Source organism: Crocodylus siamensis, chromosome 5, assembly GCF_052110815.1.
Source record: "Crocodylus siamensis isolate JL-2025a chromosome 5, ASM5211081v1, whole genome shotgun sequence".
Lineage (NCBI taxonomy): Eukaryota > Metazoa > Chordata > Crocodylia > Crocodylidae > Crocodylus > Crocodylus siamensis.
Genome location: NC_143399.1, coordinates 116875579 through 116896769, shown reverse-complemented (window position 1 = coordinate 116896769; position 21191 = coordinate 116875579). Strand labels below are relative to the sequence as shown.

General features: G+C 43.4%; 1 protein-coding gene across 8 annotated transcripts in view; it reads right to left on the bottom strand.

The window, feature by feature from the left end:
• Positions 1 to 21191, bottom strand: part of TPK1 (thiamin pyrophosphokinase 1) — a 642382-nt gene that overhangs the window by 321002 nt on the left and 300189 nt on the right. For all 8 annotated transcript variants that reach the window (XM_090050014.1, XM_090050010.1, XM_090050018.1 and 5 more), the window contains one exon: positions 15521 to 15590. In XM_090050014.1, coding sequence (XP_089906140.1) covers positions 15521 to 15569 — 49 coding nt within the window. In that variant the 5' untranslated portion in view covers positions 15570 to 15590. The remainder of the gene's footprint in view (positions 1 to 15520; positions 15591 to 21191) is intronic.

Genomic DNA, 21191 nt, shown 5'->3' with positions numbered 1-21191 from the left:
TACCTACTTGCAATGTGATTACAGAGAAGACAGAGATAAGCTTTTCTCTGTGGCCATAGGGGACAGAACCAGGAGCAATGGCCTCAAGCTTCAGCAAGGGAAGTTTAGGTTGGAAACTAGGAGAAACTTTCCAACTATGAGGGTGGTAAAGCATTGTAATAGTCTACCTAAAGAAACTGTGGAATCTCCATCTGTAGAAGTTTTCAAAAACAGGTCACGCACTTGGCTGGGATGATTTAATCAGGGATGCCAGGTGCTAGGCTAAATGACCTTGTATGGTTCCTTCCAGCCCTAGTTTCCTATGATCCTCAGAATTGTGTCATGCCCAGTTTTGGCAAAGACAAAACTGTTTCTATTGGGAATTTTCAAATTTCAAGCTCCAGATAAGTAGGTATCTCTAGAGCCAGAGCCTGGGTTTAAAAAAGCTACATTTCTCATCACGCAGCATAAAACTTGATGAAATTCTCGACTAGCCAAATACAAGCCCGGTTCATGACACAACAAATAAGCAGTTTTAATAGCACATTGTCCTAAATAGTTCATTTCTGAGAATGTTTGTCTAAAATTCCATCCTGTTCTTGTTTATTGGTTACAATAAGTATTCAGTCATACTATAGCACACAAATCTTTGTTTTTGATGGTGTTTTCTGCCAAAACAATTGTGATACAAAACATTTTAGAATGAATACGCTGAAGGAGTAGATTTATAAAATGGAAAGACACTCTTGGAATAAAATTAGATTAAAAACCAATCTTAGAAGAGGAAGTAGGAAAAATAATTTCAAGATAAATGGATTTATATTTGAAAGTTATTTCTCATTACATTCTAGAATGCACAAAGTCCCCCTTTTGTGAGCTACTGACTACACTAACACTAGTAAATTTAAACAGATTTGAAGTACAGAGTAATCTGTTTTCAAAATGAAGGTGCACATTTGAATGCAAATTGTTTAAGTTAGAACTTCAGGCTTTCACATATTTATAAAAAGTGAGCAGGGCCTAGAGGAGACAGAGAATGGCAGAATCTAAGAAATAAACATTCAGAATATATTTACGCTTTAGCAACCCCTAATAAGTTTGCAGAAATGCTCTTTCAGTAACAGCAGAAAGTAAACTGAGTAATTTGTGCTCAGGTGCCATGCTTACTCCCATTACATAACTTTCTATAAACTTAAGTTATATGGGCTCCCTCCTTCCCTTCACTTCAGATCTTCTCCTTGCTGTAAAAATACTCCACAAAAAAACAGATACAGGTACTACAATGTTTCTAATGCTGACCTAGGTTTTTGTAGCAGGGAAGTCTGGCTACCTTTGAAGTCCATACATTGATATATGTTTTTAAAGTTTAAGTGTTATATAACTTTCTATACCAAAATGTTAACTGCACAATATCTAGGGCTGTGTGAAGCTACAGTTCCTGATTCGATTCGGTCCAGTTTGGTGGCCGAAACTCCGCATCCAAATTGAATCAGGATACCTTTTAATCTCTCTGAATTGAATCAGAACCCTTCAAATCAATTCAGAGAGATTCATAAAGATTCAGTGATTCAGACATAGACATAACTTCAAATGTTTTTTCTACATACCTCAAAGTACCAGGGTGCTTGTGAATGCTGCGATGGTGGGGTGAATGGAGCGTCCCACAGGAGTGCGGGAGGCACCCCAGCATGCTCGGCAGCAGACCCAGAAGTGGACAAGAAGCACTTCTGGTCCACTTCCAGGTTCCACCACCAAGCACGCAGGGCCCCTCCCCATGCTCCTGTGGGATGCTCCATCTGCTCCAGCATCACAGCATTCATGAGCTGCACCTGGCACCTCAAGGCATGTAAAAAAAACCATTTAAAGCTGTGTCTATGTCCAAATTGCTGATTCTCTGAATCAGTATTGAATCTTCAGATTCGGACTTGGCTGAATCAAATTGGGGACAGTGATTCAACTCAACGAATCAAATCACTGTCCCTGATTTGGGCCAAATCTCAATTGAATACAGCCTCCTTCACGCACCCCTAATGCTATCCTATCGTTTGGGCACTCTCAGCCTTAACAGAACTTACTTCAAATTTGAGAAACCTTACTGAGTCTGAGTTAACACTGCTCATTGAAAATTTAAGTATATTAAAGGGTCATTTGGTCTGATACAGCAAACAGCTGTAAGAACTTCTAGTTTCGCCTTTTTCCCAGTGTTAAAGCCCATTTTCCCTTTTCTTTTTCTTAATGTTTTTTAATGACTCTATAACAAACTATTACCCATCTGACCCTTCATTTCTAGTAATATTCACACATGTAAAACTGATACAGGAATAAGTTTCACCACAATGCTACACTGTGGGATGACTTCCTGGCCCCTGGGCAAATCTACACGCTCCTTAATGCACCATAGTTATGACGAATTAAGTTTAGTACTTGGTTCACCAAGTACTAAATCAATGCCCAGTAACTTGCGATACTGCGCAGTAGCTCTGGCACATGGGTTTTTAGTGATGCTTACTGTGCAGTAGCCTCATACTACTGTGCAGTAGTGTATTAGAATGGTTTTAACATTGCACAGGACTGTGCCAGGTAATTAGGCTACTGCGAACTTAGTGTCTCATGCATGCACTCATACTTGGAAATTACTCCTAGTACACAATGAATTGGAATACTAAGCAAGCACTACGTATCTTAAACTAACTTATGATTCATTCTAAACTTCTTTGCCACCAGTGACACGGGGCACCAATATTTCATCACTAGGAAATCCTAACTTCTATCACCAAGGTGGCTGTAAATGACTTTTACCATCCCATAAAGATGGAAATCAACCAGATGGTAATGACACTGCACTACTTATAGTACGCTTGAGACACTAATGTAGCCCATTTGCTGAAGGAGCTGAAGCAATAGAAACCTTGACATTTTGAGAATCTAGCTTAAGTCAATAGGACCCTTTTTTGAATAGGTTTTTTATCTGGCCATGGTTACAATTTCTTTCATCCCCCTTTTTCATCTATTTATGCCTCTAAGAAATGGTATCAGGGACAAAATGTGATCCTCCATGTTCTTGGTTGGTAGCTATTGCTCTTAGTCTTTCTTCTAATAGGGAAGCACTGTAGTCTAATGGATACAAGGCCAAAATGACAGTGCATTCTATTCCCAGCTGTTACCAAAGTCCCTCGTGAACTTAGAAAAGACAATTTACCTCTCCATCCTTTTGCTTCTCTTCCCATCTTTTGTCTGTTAAGATTGGCATCTCTTCAGGGAAGGGATCAGGAAGGGATCAACTCATACATTTACATAAAAGTGGACCCATCTCATTTGAAGCCTCTAAACATTATAAAAAGGTTAGATAGTCTTTGGCCCAGATCCTCAAAAGACACAAGAGCTTAACACCCAGCAAAACTCCCAACTCAAGCCCTGTTCCTGTTCTCAATGAAATACTGGCAAAACTGCCACTGGGTTCATGCAAGACTAAGGTTTCTCTTCCCTTGTCAAGAAAGTATAAAGAAGTTTGATAAGAAAAGCAGTCCTGCTAATAGAGCTAGAGTTGGTCACTCAAACAAACCACCCAAACAAGTATGATCCTCCTTTTACAGAAGAGCAAAGTGAGGCACCAACATTATGTGATTCACTACCGCAATTATGTGATTTATCACTGGCTCACTGGGTGACAAAGGGTCAAGCTGAAAACTGAACCTTACTCCTTGCTCAGAAATGGACTCTGTCTCACTCTTCTTCTTGATGTATCCAACAATTCAGTTAATTCAATTTAGAACTGATATGCAATAAGGCATCATCCTAAGAGTCTTTCTTGTTTCAGCAGATAAAGTAAGGCCTTCTGCCAAAGAATTAACTTGTGCTTGTTTTTCCTTCATTAAAAATATAAAAAGGAAGACAGCTTTTACTAAACAGACAAAATGACATTCCCGAAATGTATCAAGAGTAAGAAATGTATCAAGATAGACTATGCCATCTTTCTTCTCAAGTTCTAACCTTGGTGAGTTACTGTACTGTACTGTACTGGGTGGTAATTCAGAAATGGCATCCTCTCTTCTGTGGTCTCCTATTGCAAGACCATGGTAATTTACTGACCATTACTCTTGGCTGATGCTAGTTATGCAAATTCCATCCTTAATGGCAATGTCTCTGACAGCTCTGCTAAAAGCAGCATTTTAATCCCAATTAAATCTTGTAATTTAACTTTTAATCTACACTTCCTTATCAGATGACTTCGTGCTTTATTTCCAGGGACCCACCCACCTGAAAGAAGCCTGTGTCAGAAACATACTTTATGGAGTATAATAACTATAATCAGCAGCACTTCTGAGCAAACTTAGCTGTAAAACTGCTTTTACAGCTGCTTGAAATGATCTCTTCTCCAAAATTTATTCCTACTCTATGTGATCTGAAAAACATAGCATTTCTGCCCCTCCCACAAACCTGAAACAAATCAGGCCTGTGCTTAAGGTAAATCTTAGATCTCCAATTTATGGCATCTGATAACCAACTGACTAGGAATAAATCATAGTGACTTAGTCAATAATTCAAGAAAAATACATCCTTGTGGTCTGGCTCTATATTGCTGTTTAATACCAAGAATCTAGTAGTAAATCCTTTTAATACATACCAATCATTTTCACTTCTCATCATTTCTGTGAACATTTGATTCAAAGACCCAATAAGCCTGATATGCTTACATAGCTTAGCAGTTTTATTACCCAAGAACTTTTAAGACATACCTACTGATGCAGGAAGTCAATCTTTGCTTAAATTCAGGTTTATAACACAGATTCCTAAATAGCAAAGCCCTTTATGGAACAAATTGTGAATCTTATTACCAGCATAAGGTTATCAGAAGAACAGTATTTCTGAAAATACACTGATGTGTGCTCATGTGTTATTACTGCTAAGTTTGTAAAGGACAACATAGCTGTAATCTTAATTATTCCTAAAATTAGAAGTCTTGTTTGTGCTTGAAAAAAACACCTACACATATTGGCTAATCCTTTTTTAATGGTCTTATTTTAACAAGGATTTAAGATGTCCAATCCTTGAAATCAATCTCAAGTATTAAAAAAAAGAAAAGAAAAAAGAAATAGTGGACTTAAAGTCAGGCATGTTTTTTAAAAATCAGACTACAGATGATGATAGGTTCAGTGATCACTAATCTTAAAATTATCAGCTTAAGTCCCCTGCCCCCTCCCAATGCCAGGGAGAAAATCTCCCACCAGCATTTAAAATTTGGTTTTCTAGAACTTTAGCCACATAAACTACATTCTCTGCTTTCCCCTCTTGTGGTTTCCAGAAGCTCTTGGGGCCCTAATCCTTGAGTCTAACAAACAGTTTTCCATCAGCAGAGACAAGTGATGGGTCAGAGGGTCACTTCAAATACTTTTTATCCAATAGCTCAGAAAGACCAACATCGTCTTTCAAATAATTTTCCTAAAAATAAAGAAACATACCTTCGTACCAAAAGATGCTGCTTTTTTGTTTGTTTTATGCTATGTCTAGCTAAAAGAATACATTTAATTGATTCAGAAAGAATCTAAGCCTGAAAGATACTGGTAATCTAATCTGACCTCACATTATAAACACAGGCCAAACAACCTCACTCAGTAATTTTTGCATCAAGTCCATAAATTCTGTTTAGAATGCAGAACACATTGGTAAATACAGATTAAATTCATATATCTCTACAATATTGTTAAAGAGCAGCTTTTCCTAATGGCTTTATCTTGTCTTCTGAAGCACACTGATGTTACTAGCAGCATCTTTGATATTCTTCAAATTCAACATACTGATATCGGGTTACTGATGAGGGCTGGAGTCTTTTATAGCAGGCACAGCTTTTGGTGGGGCTGCTCCCAGTGCAGCTGCAGCCACCCAGGTGCTGCTCAGCTCCTCTCACCTCCAGCAGTGGCTCTTTCTCCTGTCCCTATTACTGCTGTGCTGCTCTGGGCAGGGAGGTAGCTACAGCCAGGTAGCTCCTGCCCAAGTGCATAGGGCTCTAGCTTCAGCTCCCAACTGCCTTCCAGCCACTCCATCTGCGCGGTGTGATGAGCAGCCACCTGCAGGCAGCCGAGTGGGTGGAAGGTGGCCAGGAATTGGAGCCAAAGCCCTGATCACTGGGGCAGGAGCTTCCCAGCTGAAGTTTCCTCCCCACCCAGAGCAGTACAGCAGAGGCACGAGCAGGACAAGGAGCTGCTGGAGGTGAGCAGAGCCAAGCAGCACCTGGGCAGCTGAAGCTGCACTGGGAGTAGCCCCATTGGTAAGCTGTGCCTACTGGCTGGGGCTGGGAACGGGGGGTGGAAGAGCAGTGCAGGATGCCCGGGGCAGGAGCAGGTGAGGCTTGGTCCCATGTGGAGTGGTGCAGAGGGCCCATCCTACTCCCAAACACCGCTGCCCGCCTGCAGTGCCATACCACATAGGGAGTTTTGGTGCTTTGTTGCGTGGCAGGGGGAAGAAGGAGGGGTGCCAATCCAGCCCGTGACAGCTCGTCAAAACTCCCTTTGTGGCCCGCGGGCCCAAATAATTGCCCACCCCAATCTCACCTGAAACTGGCTTGCTGCATCTTGAGACCACTGCTCCTTGTTCTGTTATCAGCCACCACTAATAACAGTCTAGCTCCACTCTTTGTCGCCGCTCTTCAGGTAGCTGCAGGCTATTACTAAATTCTCTCTCAGTCTGCTCTTCTTCAGACTAAATAAGCCCAGTTCCCTCAGCCTCTCCTCACAAGTCATGTGCCCCAGCCCTCTAGCCATTTTTATTTTGCCTTGTGCTGGAATATCTTCAATTTGTCCACATCCTTTCTGTAGTGGGGGACCCAAAACTGGACACAGTACTCCAGATGTGGCCTCACCACTGTCAAATAGAGCCGACTAATCACTTCCCTTGATCTCCTGGCAATGCTCCTACTGATGCAGCCCAGTATACTGCTATGATTAACTTTAAATATATATAAAGATATACTATCTTGGAAATTTGACTCCAAGGACAATCATATGATTAACTGTGCTTCTTATAGCCTATTGTGTCTGTCACATGAATATCCCATGTAGAAAGCATCACTCAGAATAGAGCAGTATGTCCCAAATGAACAGAACAGAGTGAAAAAACTAAAATAAAAGGAAAAGGAAGAGGGACTACTCAAGAGGCTAAGTTGAAACTGAAAGTTAACGATGCTCTTAGAACTCAGATCTGTACCAAAACAGAAACAGGAAGTCAGGGGCACCAACAGGAAATGAACATATGTCCCAGGCGAAAAGCATTTCACATAGGATACCATACTTCCTCTTCTATTTATTACTTTATTTTAGCATAAAGCTTTTAACGCTTGTAAAACCTAAGTAAAACACATGAATATTTATCACCATTCTAGAAACTAATGTTTAGGGTTGTTGGTTTTTTCCTAGTATCAATAGTACAGCATTGTTAATGCATCATCTGCCCTTTGCCCTCAGACTGCTAGTCACATGCAAGTTAAATCCATGCCTTAAGAATGAATCAGAAAGTGTTAAAGAGTTGTTAGGAGTGAAATGATAAAGCAGCAACTAAACTGAAGAATAGATATTTCAGCTCCATTGTAATTCAATAAAATATGCAATGAGATAAGATGAATATCTCATTTTTAATGAAACTCCTCATTGTTGTGTATTACAGCTGACTGAAAACATTTCTGAAAAATAATTCCAAAATTGTCCCTTTTATAGCTGAAATGCTGAATTTTCAAATTTGTCAGCACTTACTTGCTAAAAGATTTGATAAATTATTCATTAGCAAAATTCAGGGTGCACCAATAGAGATTTTTGGTGCTGATGCCACTGCTTGCACCCTAGGAGGACATGGGAAGGGCATGTGCCCCCAGATCTGCATGGGGCGGGATGGGGCAGGCTGCGGCAGGGCTGTTCAGAGCTCTTCTTGGTGGGGGCTGGGCTCCAAACAGATGCTGGCAGTGATGTTTCTACCCCAAATTTCACTGCTGCTCTGCCCCCAGAGCCACCACTGCCAGCCACCCGGTGCAGCCCTGGCTCAATGCCCCACCTTCACCCATGTGCCAGGAAGATCCAGGGTTGTGCCAGGCAGCTGGTGGTGGTGGTGGTGCTGGGAGCGGAGGTGTGCTGAAATCTGGAGTGGATGCAGCAGCATCCTCCCAGCACCGCCGGCACTTGCTCCGAGCCCAGCCCCCACTGAAAAGAGCCCCGCGCAGTCCTGGCTGCAGCCCGCGCCGCCCAGATCCAGGGGACACATGCCCCCCCATATCTCCCAGGGTGTAAGCGGTGGCAGGAGCTGCCTCCTCCCCCCATGAGCCGTGGCTCTGGACCTGGACCTGTCCCACTTGGGCAGCACCTGCCACTGCCCCTGTTGCATCCCTCATCAAGGCATTGATCTGCCCTTCCCACACCCACAACTTCTGCCCTTCCCACACCCCTTCCCTTCCTTTCCACCACACTGGACTTACCAGCTGGAGGCAGCTCTCCATGCCATGCTGCCAGCTGTGATCTTCACTGCTTAAATGCTGCGCTATGGCTGTGCACAGCACAGCCATTTATCAGCCAAATTACTGGCCCCATCAGGCCGATATCTGATACAGGCAGTTTTCTTTATATTGGTAACGATCCAATATTGGACCAATGTATCCAAAATTCACCATTTTTAAATAAAACCAATTAAAATTAAGAAATTACCAACCATCTCTGACTGAAACATAACACCCTCTAAAGCCTCTTTATAAAATTAATTTTAGTTGCTCTTTAATTTCACTGTAGAAATTAGAGGGGCACTGATACATCAGTTCAATATTGGATCAGCACTGATAGCAAATTGACATTATTGGCAAACAGCTTTTTTTGGCTTATATGGCCAATAATCTAAAAATGCCCCATGCATGTGTGCAGCCACAGAGCAGCCCAGCAGTATGGAGAGCAGCTGGGCCTGGCTGGTAAGTCTGTTGTGAGGGAAGGGGTGGGGGAAGGGAAGGGGCATAAGAGGCACAGATCAAGGCCCCTGCAGTGAGAGAAGGAGTGGGGCTGGGGCTGGGGCTGGGGCTGGGGCAGGCGCTGCACAGCCAGGGCAGGGCACGGGATGGAACAGTGAATGGATCACCTTGGGGTTTGGGGAAGGTGGGAGCAGCTCCTGCCACTGCATGCACACTGGGAGGCCTGGGGGCATGTGATCCCAGATCTGTGCATGGGGAGGGGCAGGCTTGTGGTGCAGGCTGGGGCTGGGATGGCACCAAGCTCTTCCCGGCAAGGGGGTGGGGGTAGGGGGGAGCTGGACCTGGTTGCTACAGCAAATTTTGGGGTGACTGCAGTCCCCCGCTCCCCAGCCGCTTCCAAGCACTGCTGCTGCCTGCCCCAAGCACAGCCCAGGCCACCCCCCACCGGGAAGAGCTCAGCATTACCCCAGCCCCAGCCCGCAGTGGTAGCCCACCCTTGCCCCATGCGCAGATCTAAGGGTACTTGGCCTCTATGCCCTCCCAGGATGCGTGCAGCAGTGGGAACTGCCCCCACCCTGTGGCCCCCCAAATGAGCCTTTCGTGGCTCTATCCTGAACCTCGGCCCTGCTGTGAAGTGTCTGCCACTGCCCCTGCTCCAGCTCCCCTCTCTCTCTCACCACAGGGGCCTCAATCTGCCTCCACTATGCCCCTTCCCTCCCCCCACCCCTTCCCCCACAACAGATTTACCAGCCAGACATTGATCTCTATGCTGCAGGGCTCCATATCAGATATCAGATCAGTATTGTGGACGTAGTCTTTCTAGACTTTAAGAAGGCCTTTGACACTGTCTCTCATCCCATCCTTATCAATAAATTAAGTGACTGTGGCATTGATGCCTACACAGTTGGATGGGTAAAAAATTGGCTGATGGGCCGCACCCAGACAGTCGTGGTGGATGGGTTGTACTCAACCTGGCGAGATGTGAGCAGTGGGGTACCCCAGGGCCTGCACTGTTTAACATCTTCATCAGTGACTTCAATGAGGGGGTTGAAAGCACATTGTCCAAGTTTGCTGATGTCACTAAGATGTGGGGTGACGTGGACACACTTGAAGGGAGAGAGAGGCTGCAACTAGATTTAGACAGACTACAAAAGTGGGCAGATGAGAATGGGGTTCAACATCGACAAATGCAGGGTGCTGCACTTTAGGAGAAGGAATCCACAGCATACATACATTATTGACTCCAAGATGAACATGAGCTTCGAATGTCAGACCTCAGCCAGCAAGGCCAGCCATACCTTGTCATGCATCCAAAGATGCATCTCAAGCAGGTCCAGAGAGGTGATACTCCCACTCTATGCGACTTTGGTCAGACTGCAATTGGAGTACCGCGTCCAATACTGGGCGCCACACTTTAAAAAGGATGTGGCCAGCCTAGAGAGGGTTCAGAGGAGGACCACCCGTTTGTTGAGAGGGCAACAGGACAGGCCCTATAAGGAGAGACTGAGGGACTGAGAGCAAGAGGCTGAACAGGTTCAGGTGGCTGCCTACAAACTCATCAGGGGAGATCAACAGCAAATAGGGAAAGACCTTTTCTCCCCAGCACCATCTGGGATGATGAGGAACAATGGTAATAAGCTGATGGAAAATAGGTTTAGGTTAGAGATCAGAAGGCAATTTTTTTACAGTTAGGGTGGCCAAAATCTGGAACCAACTTCCAACGGAAGTGGTCCTCGCCCCTACCTTGGGCAAATTCAAGAGGAGACTGGATGATCACCTGTCTGGGGTCTTGTGAACCCAGCATCCATTCCTGCCTGTGGCAGGGGGTCAGACTAGATGATCTGATCAGGTCCCTCTTGACCCTAGCTACTATGAAACTATCGCCCGATATGGCTTGTTAAAAATTGCACATTGGTATCAGTCCAAAAACCTCTATTGGTGAATCCCGAATACAAATCAATTAGCCCAGATTCAGATATACAACATATTTAAACCAGTTAGTTTCAACCAGGGTGCCTTGAGATCTTTTCAGTGTGTCATAGGGTGTTACTCAATAGCACAGCTGAAGTACCTGCACAGGATTCACAAGATAACCCCAGATTACAAATAAAAATCCACTGTGTTAAAAAATTTCTGACCAGTTATGTATGGGCTTTGAGTTCCCCACAACAGAAGAACTGCTGTACTATTTTTCCACAGTCACAAAAACAATAAGAGCTAAGAGCTGGCTTTTTCCAACGGGTACCTTGCATCTAATGAGGTTGAGAACCACTGGTTTAAACTAATGAGTTGGGGCTAGATTATGACCTAGTCTATGTAGTACTGTGGAGCAGGGGGTGTCAGAGATGTAGCCTATGAAGAAATCCTCCTCAGTTTGCCTCACCTCTATATTGAGACAGCCCAGCTCCCTCTGTTTTTTTCACACTGCCTGGTTTCAGTCACCTGGTCACCTAGGTGACTAGGCTGAAAAAATTTCCTAAGGGAAGGGGAAGCTTGCTCTTCCTTTATCCTGCAGAAGGCATTTTGGGAAGGGGACAGACAGTCATTTTGGGAAACACCGACATAGAAGGATGTGCCTCCATAAGAGACAGTTTCTCTGGAAGATTTGGGAGTTGAAATCTGGAATCTGGTTATTAAATTAGAGCTAAGTTTTAGCCTCATGTTAAAAGTGCCACAAGCCTACATGGGAAAGGCTCAATTTATTCTGTTTTGTTCAAGGTGATTTGTTATTCTCTTAAACTTCCTTTGTTCTCTACCCACCCCCATTCTCTCTCTCTCTGATCAATAAAAGGCTATATGGCCCAGCATGCCTAGCTGTGAATGCCTATGGGACGAGGGGTCAGAGATGTGTGTCACTCCTAGCAGCGCTCAGCTGTTTATTAATTAATTCAGTCTTACCTGAGAGTAATCTTGGGAGGCTCCAGGCTGTAAGGAGAACTCAGAAACACTTCTGGGGGGCAAAGCACCCCCAAGGCTGGCTGGGTTAGGCTGAACAGAGACCTAACAGAGGCCAGTGCCTGGGCGGTGGCAGCATTACCCCAGGCTTGTAGGAGGTCTCCAGGAAGGGGGGCAGCTGGATGTAGGTGCCTCAGGGGATGCTCGCAAAGTGTGGTTTTGGGCCAGGCACAGAGAGGAGGGTGGCTCAGCATAGTAGCACCCCCTACTCTCCTGCCACATAGCCCATGGGCTGAATCCAGCCCATAGAGCCTTATCATTTGGCCTGCTGTGCTGTCTGTGGGTTTTGGACTAGACCTCCACATGGTGGTGCACAGGGCCAGGTACAGTGCATGCTACATGCAGTGCACAGTGCTGGTTCTGGCACATGTGCAGCACACAGCACACGGGGCCGTTCCAGGTGGCCTTGGTGCCTGCACTGGATCAACTTTATGCACTGAATCTAGCATGCACAGCTGGTTTGTGGGCCCAATCCACCCTGTGGTCTGGCTCTGCACCAATCATCCAGTCCACTAGACCTTATGAGTTTGACACTCTTTCTCTGGAATACAGGGATATGAGCTCCCTTGTGGCCATACAGTTTACTTGGATTGAAAACTGAGGCATAAGCTTTGTATGTGAAGGGAAAGTGGGAGAGAAAATGCACTTTGAGGAAGTTAACACGTGATCAATCAACTCGTAATCAGGCAAGCACAAGCGGGCAAGGAGCAGGCTGACCTTAGACTCAACCCTTGACTCCCTCAATACAATCTGCAGCAGGAGTTGCTATGAGGTGAGAAAGGACATAGGTGAGATGCACCCTGTGTAAAAGTCTGCAATTACTGCATTTCCAGAAAACACCCTCCTCATGAGGCACAGCCTGTACTTTACTAAATGGTTAAACATAAAGGCCCTTGATTCCCATTTATTCCAAATTTTTGTTACTTTGTTGTATTTGGCTGTCACCTACAGCTCCCTTACACTGCCAAGGCAGTGCTTAGTAACATTTGTATAAATAAGAATCAGACCTAAAATCTCAAATTTATTAGTATCCCTTAAATACAGCAATTAGTCTAAAATTAATCCACTGGGGCCTTTCGGTGGTGATTCACTACAATTAGCTACGAAGGCTCTGAATTAATGAAATAGAATTTTAAAATAGAGAACTATGCATTAAAAAAATAATTAACATGTCAGTAGTCTCTGAGCAGACAGCTTTTTAATAATTCTGGGCAGTGAATTTAGAGAAATATTACTTTAGAAAAGTAAATTAATATTCTTTCCAACAGAATTAGTTTCTTTAAAGATAAATACCAAATCCTACAGGAATTACTTTTCAATATGGCTTTGATGGCATAATATAGCTACTTTCCCTCAAACAAACCTACTCCAAGGGCCAAGTGTGTGAAGACTAGATAAAACTATTCAGTCAAGGTATAATTGGCTATTTATTCTGACTTACATTTATATTAACTGAAAGAAAGGTGAGTGGTAAAGAGATAAATGGTTTATGGAAAAAAGTAAGATGAGCAATGTGCTAAACATCATTGCTGGTATTCCACAGATCTTTCGTCTCTCTCTGCAAAACATTTTGATCAAAGGAAACTGCCTTAATGGAGTCAAACAGGTTTCAAGTTGTATTAAAGGCCAAACTGTGTCTGTCTCTGTAAGAACAAGGGAAACAGAAAAAAACAACAAGCATGGAGGCATCCTGATTCTTGCATGACAAGATAGTGGCTGGTCCCCATCTCAACTTTTGCATTCATCAGTTCCTAGCAATTCATGGCACTATATGCCCCATATAGGCAAGGGCATGTTTAGCTGCAATTTCCCCCAGCTACATCGCTTGGTTAAACACAAGTAGGCAGCACACAGTTCCTCAATCTCAGTCTATCAGCCAGTTAGGCCTTTCTCTTTTTTACTGTCTTTAGATCTAGTTTTACTACCTGACTGGCTTCAATTACACTTAGACACTTGTGATGCTTTGACCAAACCAATCAAAATGTACCAAAACACTAGTGCTTAGCCTTTGGACCCCGCAAGCTGAATGAGTGCTATGGGGCCAGTCCATGGTTCAGATGCCTTACAAGGTTGGTGCATGGCACTGGGCCTCACACTGCCCTAGCTCCAGGCCTTGCACTCTGCTTTGCCCTGACCCTGTCTGACAGGATTGGGTCACACGCCTGGATTGGGTCTTGTGCATCGCCTTGGCCCAGCCCTGCATGTCTGATTTAGTATGCAGGGCCACACTATCTGGCCTGCTGGGCTCCCTGTAGCTCTGGAAATTTGGCAATAGGGGAGAGGTAATTACTGCTGCTGCTGCTCCCACACTGCCAAATTCCCAGATTCTTAGGCCAGATGACAACCCTGTGGGCTGGCCTGTGGACTGGGGTTTGAGCATAGTACCAAAAGGTTCTTTATAAATTTTAATATACTTTAAAAGAAAAACATATTTTATTAAATGTTTAAAACTCTACATTGAATTGTGTTTTTCATGACTTCACTTTCAAATCCAATGGTATTTTGATGCAACAACCTTTACAACTTACTTCACAAAACACAGATTTGAAATAGCAATCAATGTCTAGGGAGGCTCATGGGGTTACATTTGCATTTCAGCTCCTTTTTTTTCCTACTCTGGATGCAGTGACCCTTGAACTGACTTGGAAGGGAGAGCAACACAGTTTCTTACAGAGTTTAGGTTTCTCTGAGTGATTTGCCAAGAAGAAGGAAGAGGAAGCAACATCCAATCCTCCTTGAGATACTACAGGATTTCTTCTATTACATACCTCCTGGAGGTGGGCTTTACTGTATCATAGACTCAATTCTGCTGAATGTATGAAGTATGAAGCAAAATATGTCAAGCACCTATGCTTACAAATGAAAAAAGTTGATTCATGCATCTGAAAGTTATACTAGAACACAGATTTAATAAACCATTAAATACAACGGGCAAAAGATATTTTGCTATGCATTACCACTTCTACAAAAACACATTTACATAACCCCTATATTTATCTTTATTAATTAAATGAGATGGCATGCAGATAACACTAGTGATTCCTTACCTGTATTGCATATAAGAACACAGTATATCACTTATAGGGGTTATCAAGGAAAACAAGTCATTTGCTTAAATACAGTCTCCCTTGACTGTAACCCCCTCATCGCATCTTCCCCTCACGTCATAAGCTTGTCAGCTGTGTCTCACCACTTAAAGACTGGAGTGGAAGATAGCAAAAGAACATAATGACTTGTTAAGGGGATGTATCAATCATGCCTCGAGAGGAAAGAACTCATAACTCATAAGTAATTACAGAAAAGTAAATGATATTGGTCTCTCCTTCACAGTGTTGTAAATGTCACCTCCAGAACAGCCAATGATGTATTTTAAGGTGTTTAGTTTTTATTCATTTCAACTGTGTTATCACTAGTCTATTAAAATACTATTTGGGGGGGGGAGGGGGGGGCGCAGGGGATCCCCTTTCCTGAACACAAAGCTGCTTCTTCACATTCTGCCCAAGTTAAAATTCATTGAATGTTAATGAAATCTAAATATTATATACATACACACACGTATATATTTAAAAAGAAAAAAAAGATTACAGTACCAATCAGCCCATCAATGAATTTTCCTGAAATTAAAGATATGGTATTAAATTATTATCATCATACCTGTCCTGATTTCCTTCTGTGATCTCATACAAATGATTAGCACCTCCATCAGCACATGCTCTCAAGACAGCTGCAAGTAAATAAATGAAATGTCAAGGAACTGCCACTGTAAACATTTTTTATTTGTTCACAAAGCGACATGTCTGTGGCACAGATCACAATGATGTTAGAGGACTTTACAATAGGCCTTACAATAGGAAGTATTGTGAGGAGTATTTATCCCAATTACGTGGGGTAGGGAAACACAAGTATACAGGTTATTCCGTTTGCCCAAACTTTATGTTTGCAACAAATAAGATCTAGATATCTTCTGGTTTCCAGCTCTTTATCTCAACCATAAAATCATTCTTTGTCTCTCTTCCTTTCTTAGGCATTGTCTAAATACAAACTGAAACTAATACACATCCCCAAGCAAACACTAACTTCAATGGAGGAATGGTTTATTTCAGTTTAGCTTGTTCCTAGTCAAATTTAGTTAAACAAAAATCATTTTAAAACTAAACTAGAATTGTCCACATGGATCTGTATTTGTTTAAATTTGATTTAAGTTCACACCTGAAACATAAGAACATTCCCATGTTGTCAGGATCTTAAGTAACAGAACCTACACAATGACTTGGGCACAAAATGGAATAAGCTATAAAAAGCACTATTGTCTGAACCTGTCCTGCCTTTTTCACTTCATTTTTTTCTTACATCTCACAACTCACCACTTGGTAGGAAGCTAAACCAAGACAACAGCCTACTCTACAGACTGCTTGGCTCAAGTGAAATAAAACACATGGGTTATATTTAGGTATTACATCTTGAGCTAGCCTGCTCCATAAGAATTAAAACCATAATCAATTTTGATGTCACCCTAACACCAAACTGCCTTAGGAGATATTTCATATTAAAAACTTAAATGATTTAAATAACACTAACAAGCACATTTTTACCCCAGAGTTTATTTTTAACTTAACTATTATCAGAGTGAAATGTACTCTAATTTGCTAGGCACACAGTCCATTCTCAATGACTTTAACATGCAAAAGACCATCTTATACTAGCATTCCAGCTAGTTAGCAGCAATATATAGGCTACAGGAAATGGATTAGACCTTTGTCTCCAAACCCAGAAGTGAGAAGGGACTCCAATCTAATATATCTGGAATAAGGGAGCTGACAGGGAGTCTCAAACAGCATTTCTGAAGTGGGAAATCTGTAAGGTACCCCTGGTGTAACAAGATAGCCACTGATTTCTGATGTGTCAGCACCTGCCAACTCCATGGAGGTCCCTGTGAGAATACAGTTTTCCTATCTTTCTGCTGCCTTTTATTTTCTGCAATTGCTACTGCACAATAACATTATTCCCCTGTCAGCAACAGCATCTCTCAGGAAAAATATGGACAGGACACTGGAACAGAATTCAGAAAACCTGAGTTCTATCCCTGGTTTAGTCACTAAATTCCTGTGACCTTTGGGGGCAAAGATCTTAATTTTTCTGAGCCTTTGTACCTCCTCTCACCCTTCAACTGTTCTATCAAGTTGGACTATAAACTCTAATTGGTGATTGCTTACTAACTGCCTATCTACTGTGGTACACTATTGGCCACAATTCTGTCTGCTGCTCAACTGTAGCTCCTAGGTATTACTGGACAAGAAATGTTAATTTAGAAGCAAAGGAGCATGCCCACAGCCATCCATGTGGACACATTTGCCTCCGGAATGGGAATCCAATCTCTCACAGATCACTAGTATCTGCAGAATCAGGAAAAATGGTGTTAGACACCTGTCGCAGAGCACTCAGGTGCCCTGCACCTGAGAGTACAAACAGCTGGGGAAAGGCCCCTAGTGGCAAGAAGGGGGAGGCTCAGCTGCCAGTTACTAGGGCAGCCAGAGTCACAGGTGCTGGTTGCTAGGACAACCACTGGGGAGCCAGCTGACAGAAAGGGGCAGGGCCTGGCCCTTAAGCCCCGGGTGTGAGGCCAGGAGGGCAGTTCCCCTCTGGTGGCCAAGGGAGGGGGAGCTCAGCCAGTGCAGACAGAGGGGAGAAGCCTGACTGCATGAACATCCCCTGATTGCTGCTATGGGTTGGAGTATTTCCCAGGAGGGATTGTTGTTTGACCAGACGGTTTAGCTTTTTATGTTATAGCCCAGAGGCTTTGTGCTTTTGTGTTCGCTGTTTTGACCGGAGGACCGGGTGAGGCTGTTAGGGGTTGGAGGACGCCTCATAGATGCTCCATGGTAGCGTGGGGACCCTGGTGCCAGAGAGGGCGTAGCATTTGGGGTGCATTGACCCCAGCCCCATAGCAAGGGGGGGCGGTGAGAAGCCCCAGAGCAAGGGGGGGGAGTGGGAAGCCCCTGAGAAAAGCCCAAATCACAGCAGGGCCCAGGACGAAACCACATCAGTACCATCTGCAAGGCTTTGGCTGCAGTGTAGGGGAGGAAAAGGAGCTGTAGATAGCTCCCCCTGGCACCAGGGAGTATAAAGTGGGCAGCCTCCCGCTAATTACATCAATCAATTAAGATCAAGGCGTGGCAGATGAGTAAGCAGGCAGTTGGCCCATAACAGGAGGGCGGAGTCACCAATAGAAAGGCTCCAGTAGCGATACTGCTGTCACAACACCCTAAGTGTCTTTCCCCAAAAAATATTCCTACCTGGCAGAGAAGCCACTTGGAAACTTTACAACTTCACGCTGTGCAAATTAAAAGGTCTTTTAACATACAGGCAGCCCTCAGACTTATGACACAATTGGTTCATCTTAAGTTGAAATGTCATAACTCGGAACGAATTTTCCCACAGGAACAATGTTAGAAATGGGGGATTGGTTCCTGAACCAAGGCCCAATACCGTATTTTCATAAAAAACAACCCAGAATTAGTTATCTGTACTCAATCAATTATAGGTGAGTAATATAGCTACATTATTCTATTTATATTGTAAATAGCAATGATATTGACTTGGAAGGACTTTTTTTAGGTGACTTTTTGCTGGATTTTTTGAAGGGCTCCTGTTTGGACTTTTTGAAGGGCTCTTGGCTGCAGGTTTTTCTGCTTCCTTAAAGAAAGTGTCCAAGGAAGTTTGGACAGATGGATTCCAGGGAGATGGGTGATGGAGAAAACATGTTCACTAGCATGGCATGGACTCGAATCAAGCATCAAAGTCAAAATTGACATCAGGTAGTGGAAACAAGGTGTCAACTTTACAATGAAAGTCACTTAGAACGTTTATTTTGAAACATCTTAAGTGGAGGACTGCCTGTAGTTGCATGTTTAGGGGGCCCTAGTTATTTGGGAAAAAAAAACTCCATCACATGGAATCCAACTGGCCCCTATGAGTCATTAGCAGAGTAGGAAACAATAGCACAGGTCACTGCTACTTGAATTAATGGACTAATTCATAACAATATAAGATTATCATCATCTGTGTAAACCAGTCAGTTCCAAGTAAAGGCGGGGCAGGGAGGGGGGTGGGCAAGATGCATACTTTGCTAGAAGGTTTCACAATTCACCCACATTGGGTTTCATTCAAAATTCTGGAGGGAATGTTCTTCATTGGACCAGAGACCTTGACTGCTATGGCTCCCCTCTAACCTGGCTCTATCTTAATCCTGCCTTTTACTCTCTCCCAGCTGTTAATCCCAGTCTCTTTACCCTTAACAGTCTCATACCCCTGACAGGGGTATATATACCACTTAAGATGTTGTTCAGATGCAATTAACCAGTTAATCACGTCTTAAATAGCAACTTGGCCACATGTTCAGGCACTTAATTGCATGATAAAATGGGAAACAGGCCATAAAATTATTCCACAAAATATGCCTAATAATTTGGTGGCTGATTTCCATCGCACCTTAAATTGTGGCTGGGTCCCTGCCACGCAGCCTGATGCTGACTGCATGGCAGGGCTCTAAGGGTGGGCTCAGTGGGGCCCCAGGGCTGGGACCAACAATCAGCTGATTGTAGGTCTCAGCCCCAAGGACTGTGCTGGAGTCTCAAACTGGTTCTAGTGTGCTTCAGGGGCCGAGAATGACAATCAGCTGATTGCTGGTTCCAGCCTTGGGATACCACCAGAGTTTCAAACCAGCCCTGATGTGGGCCCAGAACTGAGACTGACAATCAGGTGGTTGCAGTATCAGCACTGGAACTGCACCAGATTCTCAAATTCATTCTGGGACTGCAGTGGTTCACCAGGCACCCAGCTTTCCACTTGCTGGTGCAGGGGAAGCATGACCTAGGCTACCCTTAGACTGGCAAGCAGTAATGGTATGACTGGGATCAGATCTCTGAATTGCACATGCTGTCATACATGTGTGGCATGGTAGGAGATCCAATTGGTGGGATTAAGAAACAAATCCCATCACAATTAAGTGAACATGTGCCAGGGCCCTAGTGTCCACCCTCTTTGCCTCATACCACTACCAGTCTCCATACTCAACTAGTCACAGGTTTCCTTTATGGACTCCTCTTCTGTGACCCTTCCTTCTAATGTGTTAGCTCCTTGTTCCGGTCTCCTATTGGACCCTGATTCTAATTTCTCTTTCTTAGCTACTTGCTCAGGCTGTTGCAATTCCCACCAGCCCCTGAATTACTTTCTCCAGTCTGTTTGATCAAGCCAGTCCAAGGCTCCTCCAATCCCTAATTCCTGTTTTTCCTTCTCTATTTCCCTTTCATCCTCCCTTAACTTCTACTGGTCCCAGAAGACTTGAGGCTTACAAGACAAGTACTTCTAATTAGTTTGGGAAAACAACTCAGAAGAACACAGAAAGGTCAAGTGAAGGAGTTCACCTGCTATTCGTGACACTGGGTTGCAACTTCAGAGTGTTACTAGGTATTCACCTAATTTTGAATGATTTATAAAATGTATTTTCCAGCCATAATCATGCTTGGCTGGAAAGATACATTGTTTCTCTCAGCTCAAGTTGCCCAGACCCTCTTTAGTTTATGAGTGGATTCCTTTAATTCCCTTTTATGTGGAGATATTTGTAAAGAGCATTTTGAAGCTTCAACTAGGGCAGAATTTAGCAGCCCATTCACCCAGTAGTATTCCTTGCAGGGGAAGTACATAGCACTATGAGCACCATGCTCTATGAGCTATGCTAGCCTTCCACTAGTTTCAGAGCATATAATCGTTTTGTAATCTATACACCCAGTAATGTGTGAAACCTGGCTAACTGAGAAATTGCTTTTCTCCTGAGGAAAATCCACAGCAATAAGTTAGTTGAGACATATTTTTTCTAACTATAGGCACAAGAGAACTGCAGGCAAGGCATTCTTAGCAAACAGCCTTTGCATTTGGAACCCACTTCTCTGTTCAGTCCAACAGAGTCCAAGTCTGTTAGCTTTTTGGGGATGTTAAAATGCCCATCTGTTTTCCCATGGTTTACATGAGTGAATGTGTTAGCATTCAGAGAAGTTCTGTTACCTGCAGCCAGAGAAGACAGTCTATGTTTAGCCACTGGTTTATATTTAGTCGGGCTGGGTGTTCAGATGCTGTAGATAGGCATAGCTCCAATGGAGATGCATGACTTCACAACCATATGGCTTTTTTTCATAAATAAACATGTATGTAAAAAGGAAAGCAAAATAAAAGGGAGCCAGGAAAAATTAAAGTAAACCCTCACTTACTATGGTACATGCATATGTACTATTTTGACTCTAATGAAGATATCTAAATAAGAATTCTCAGC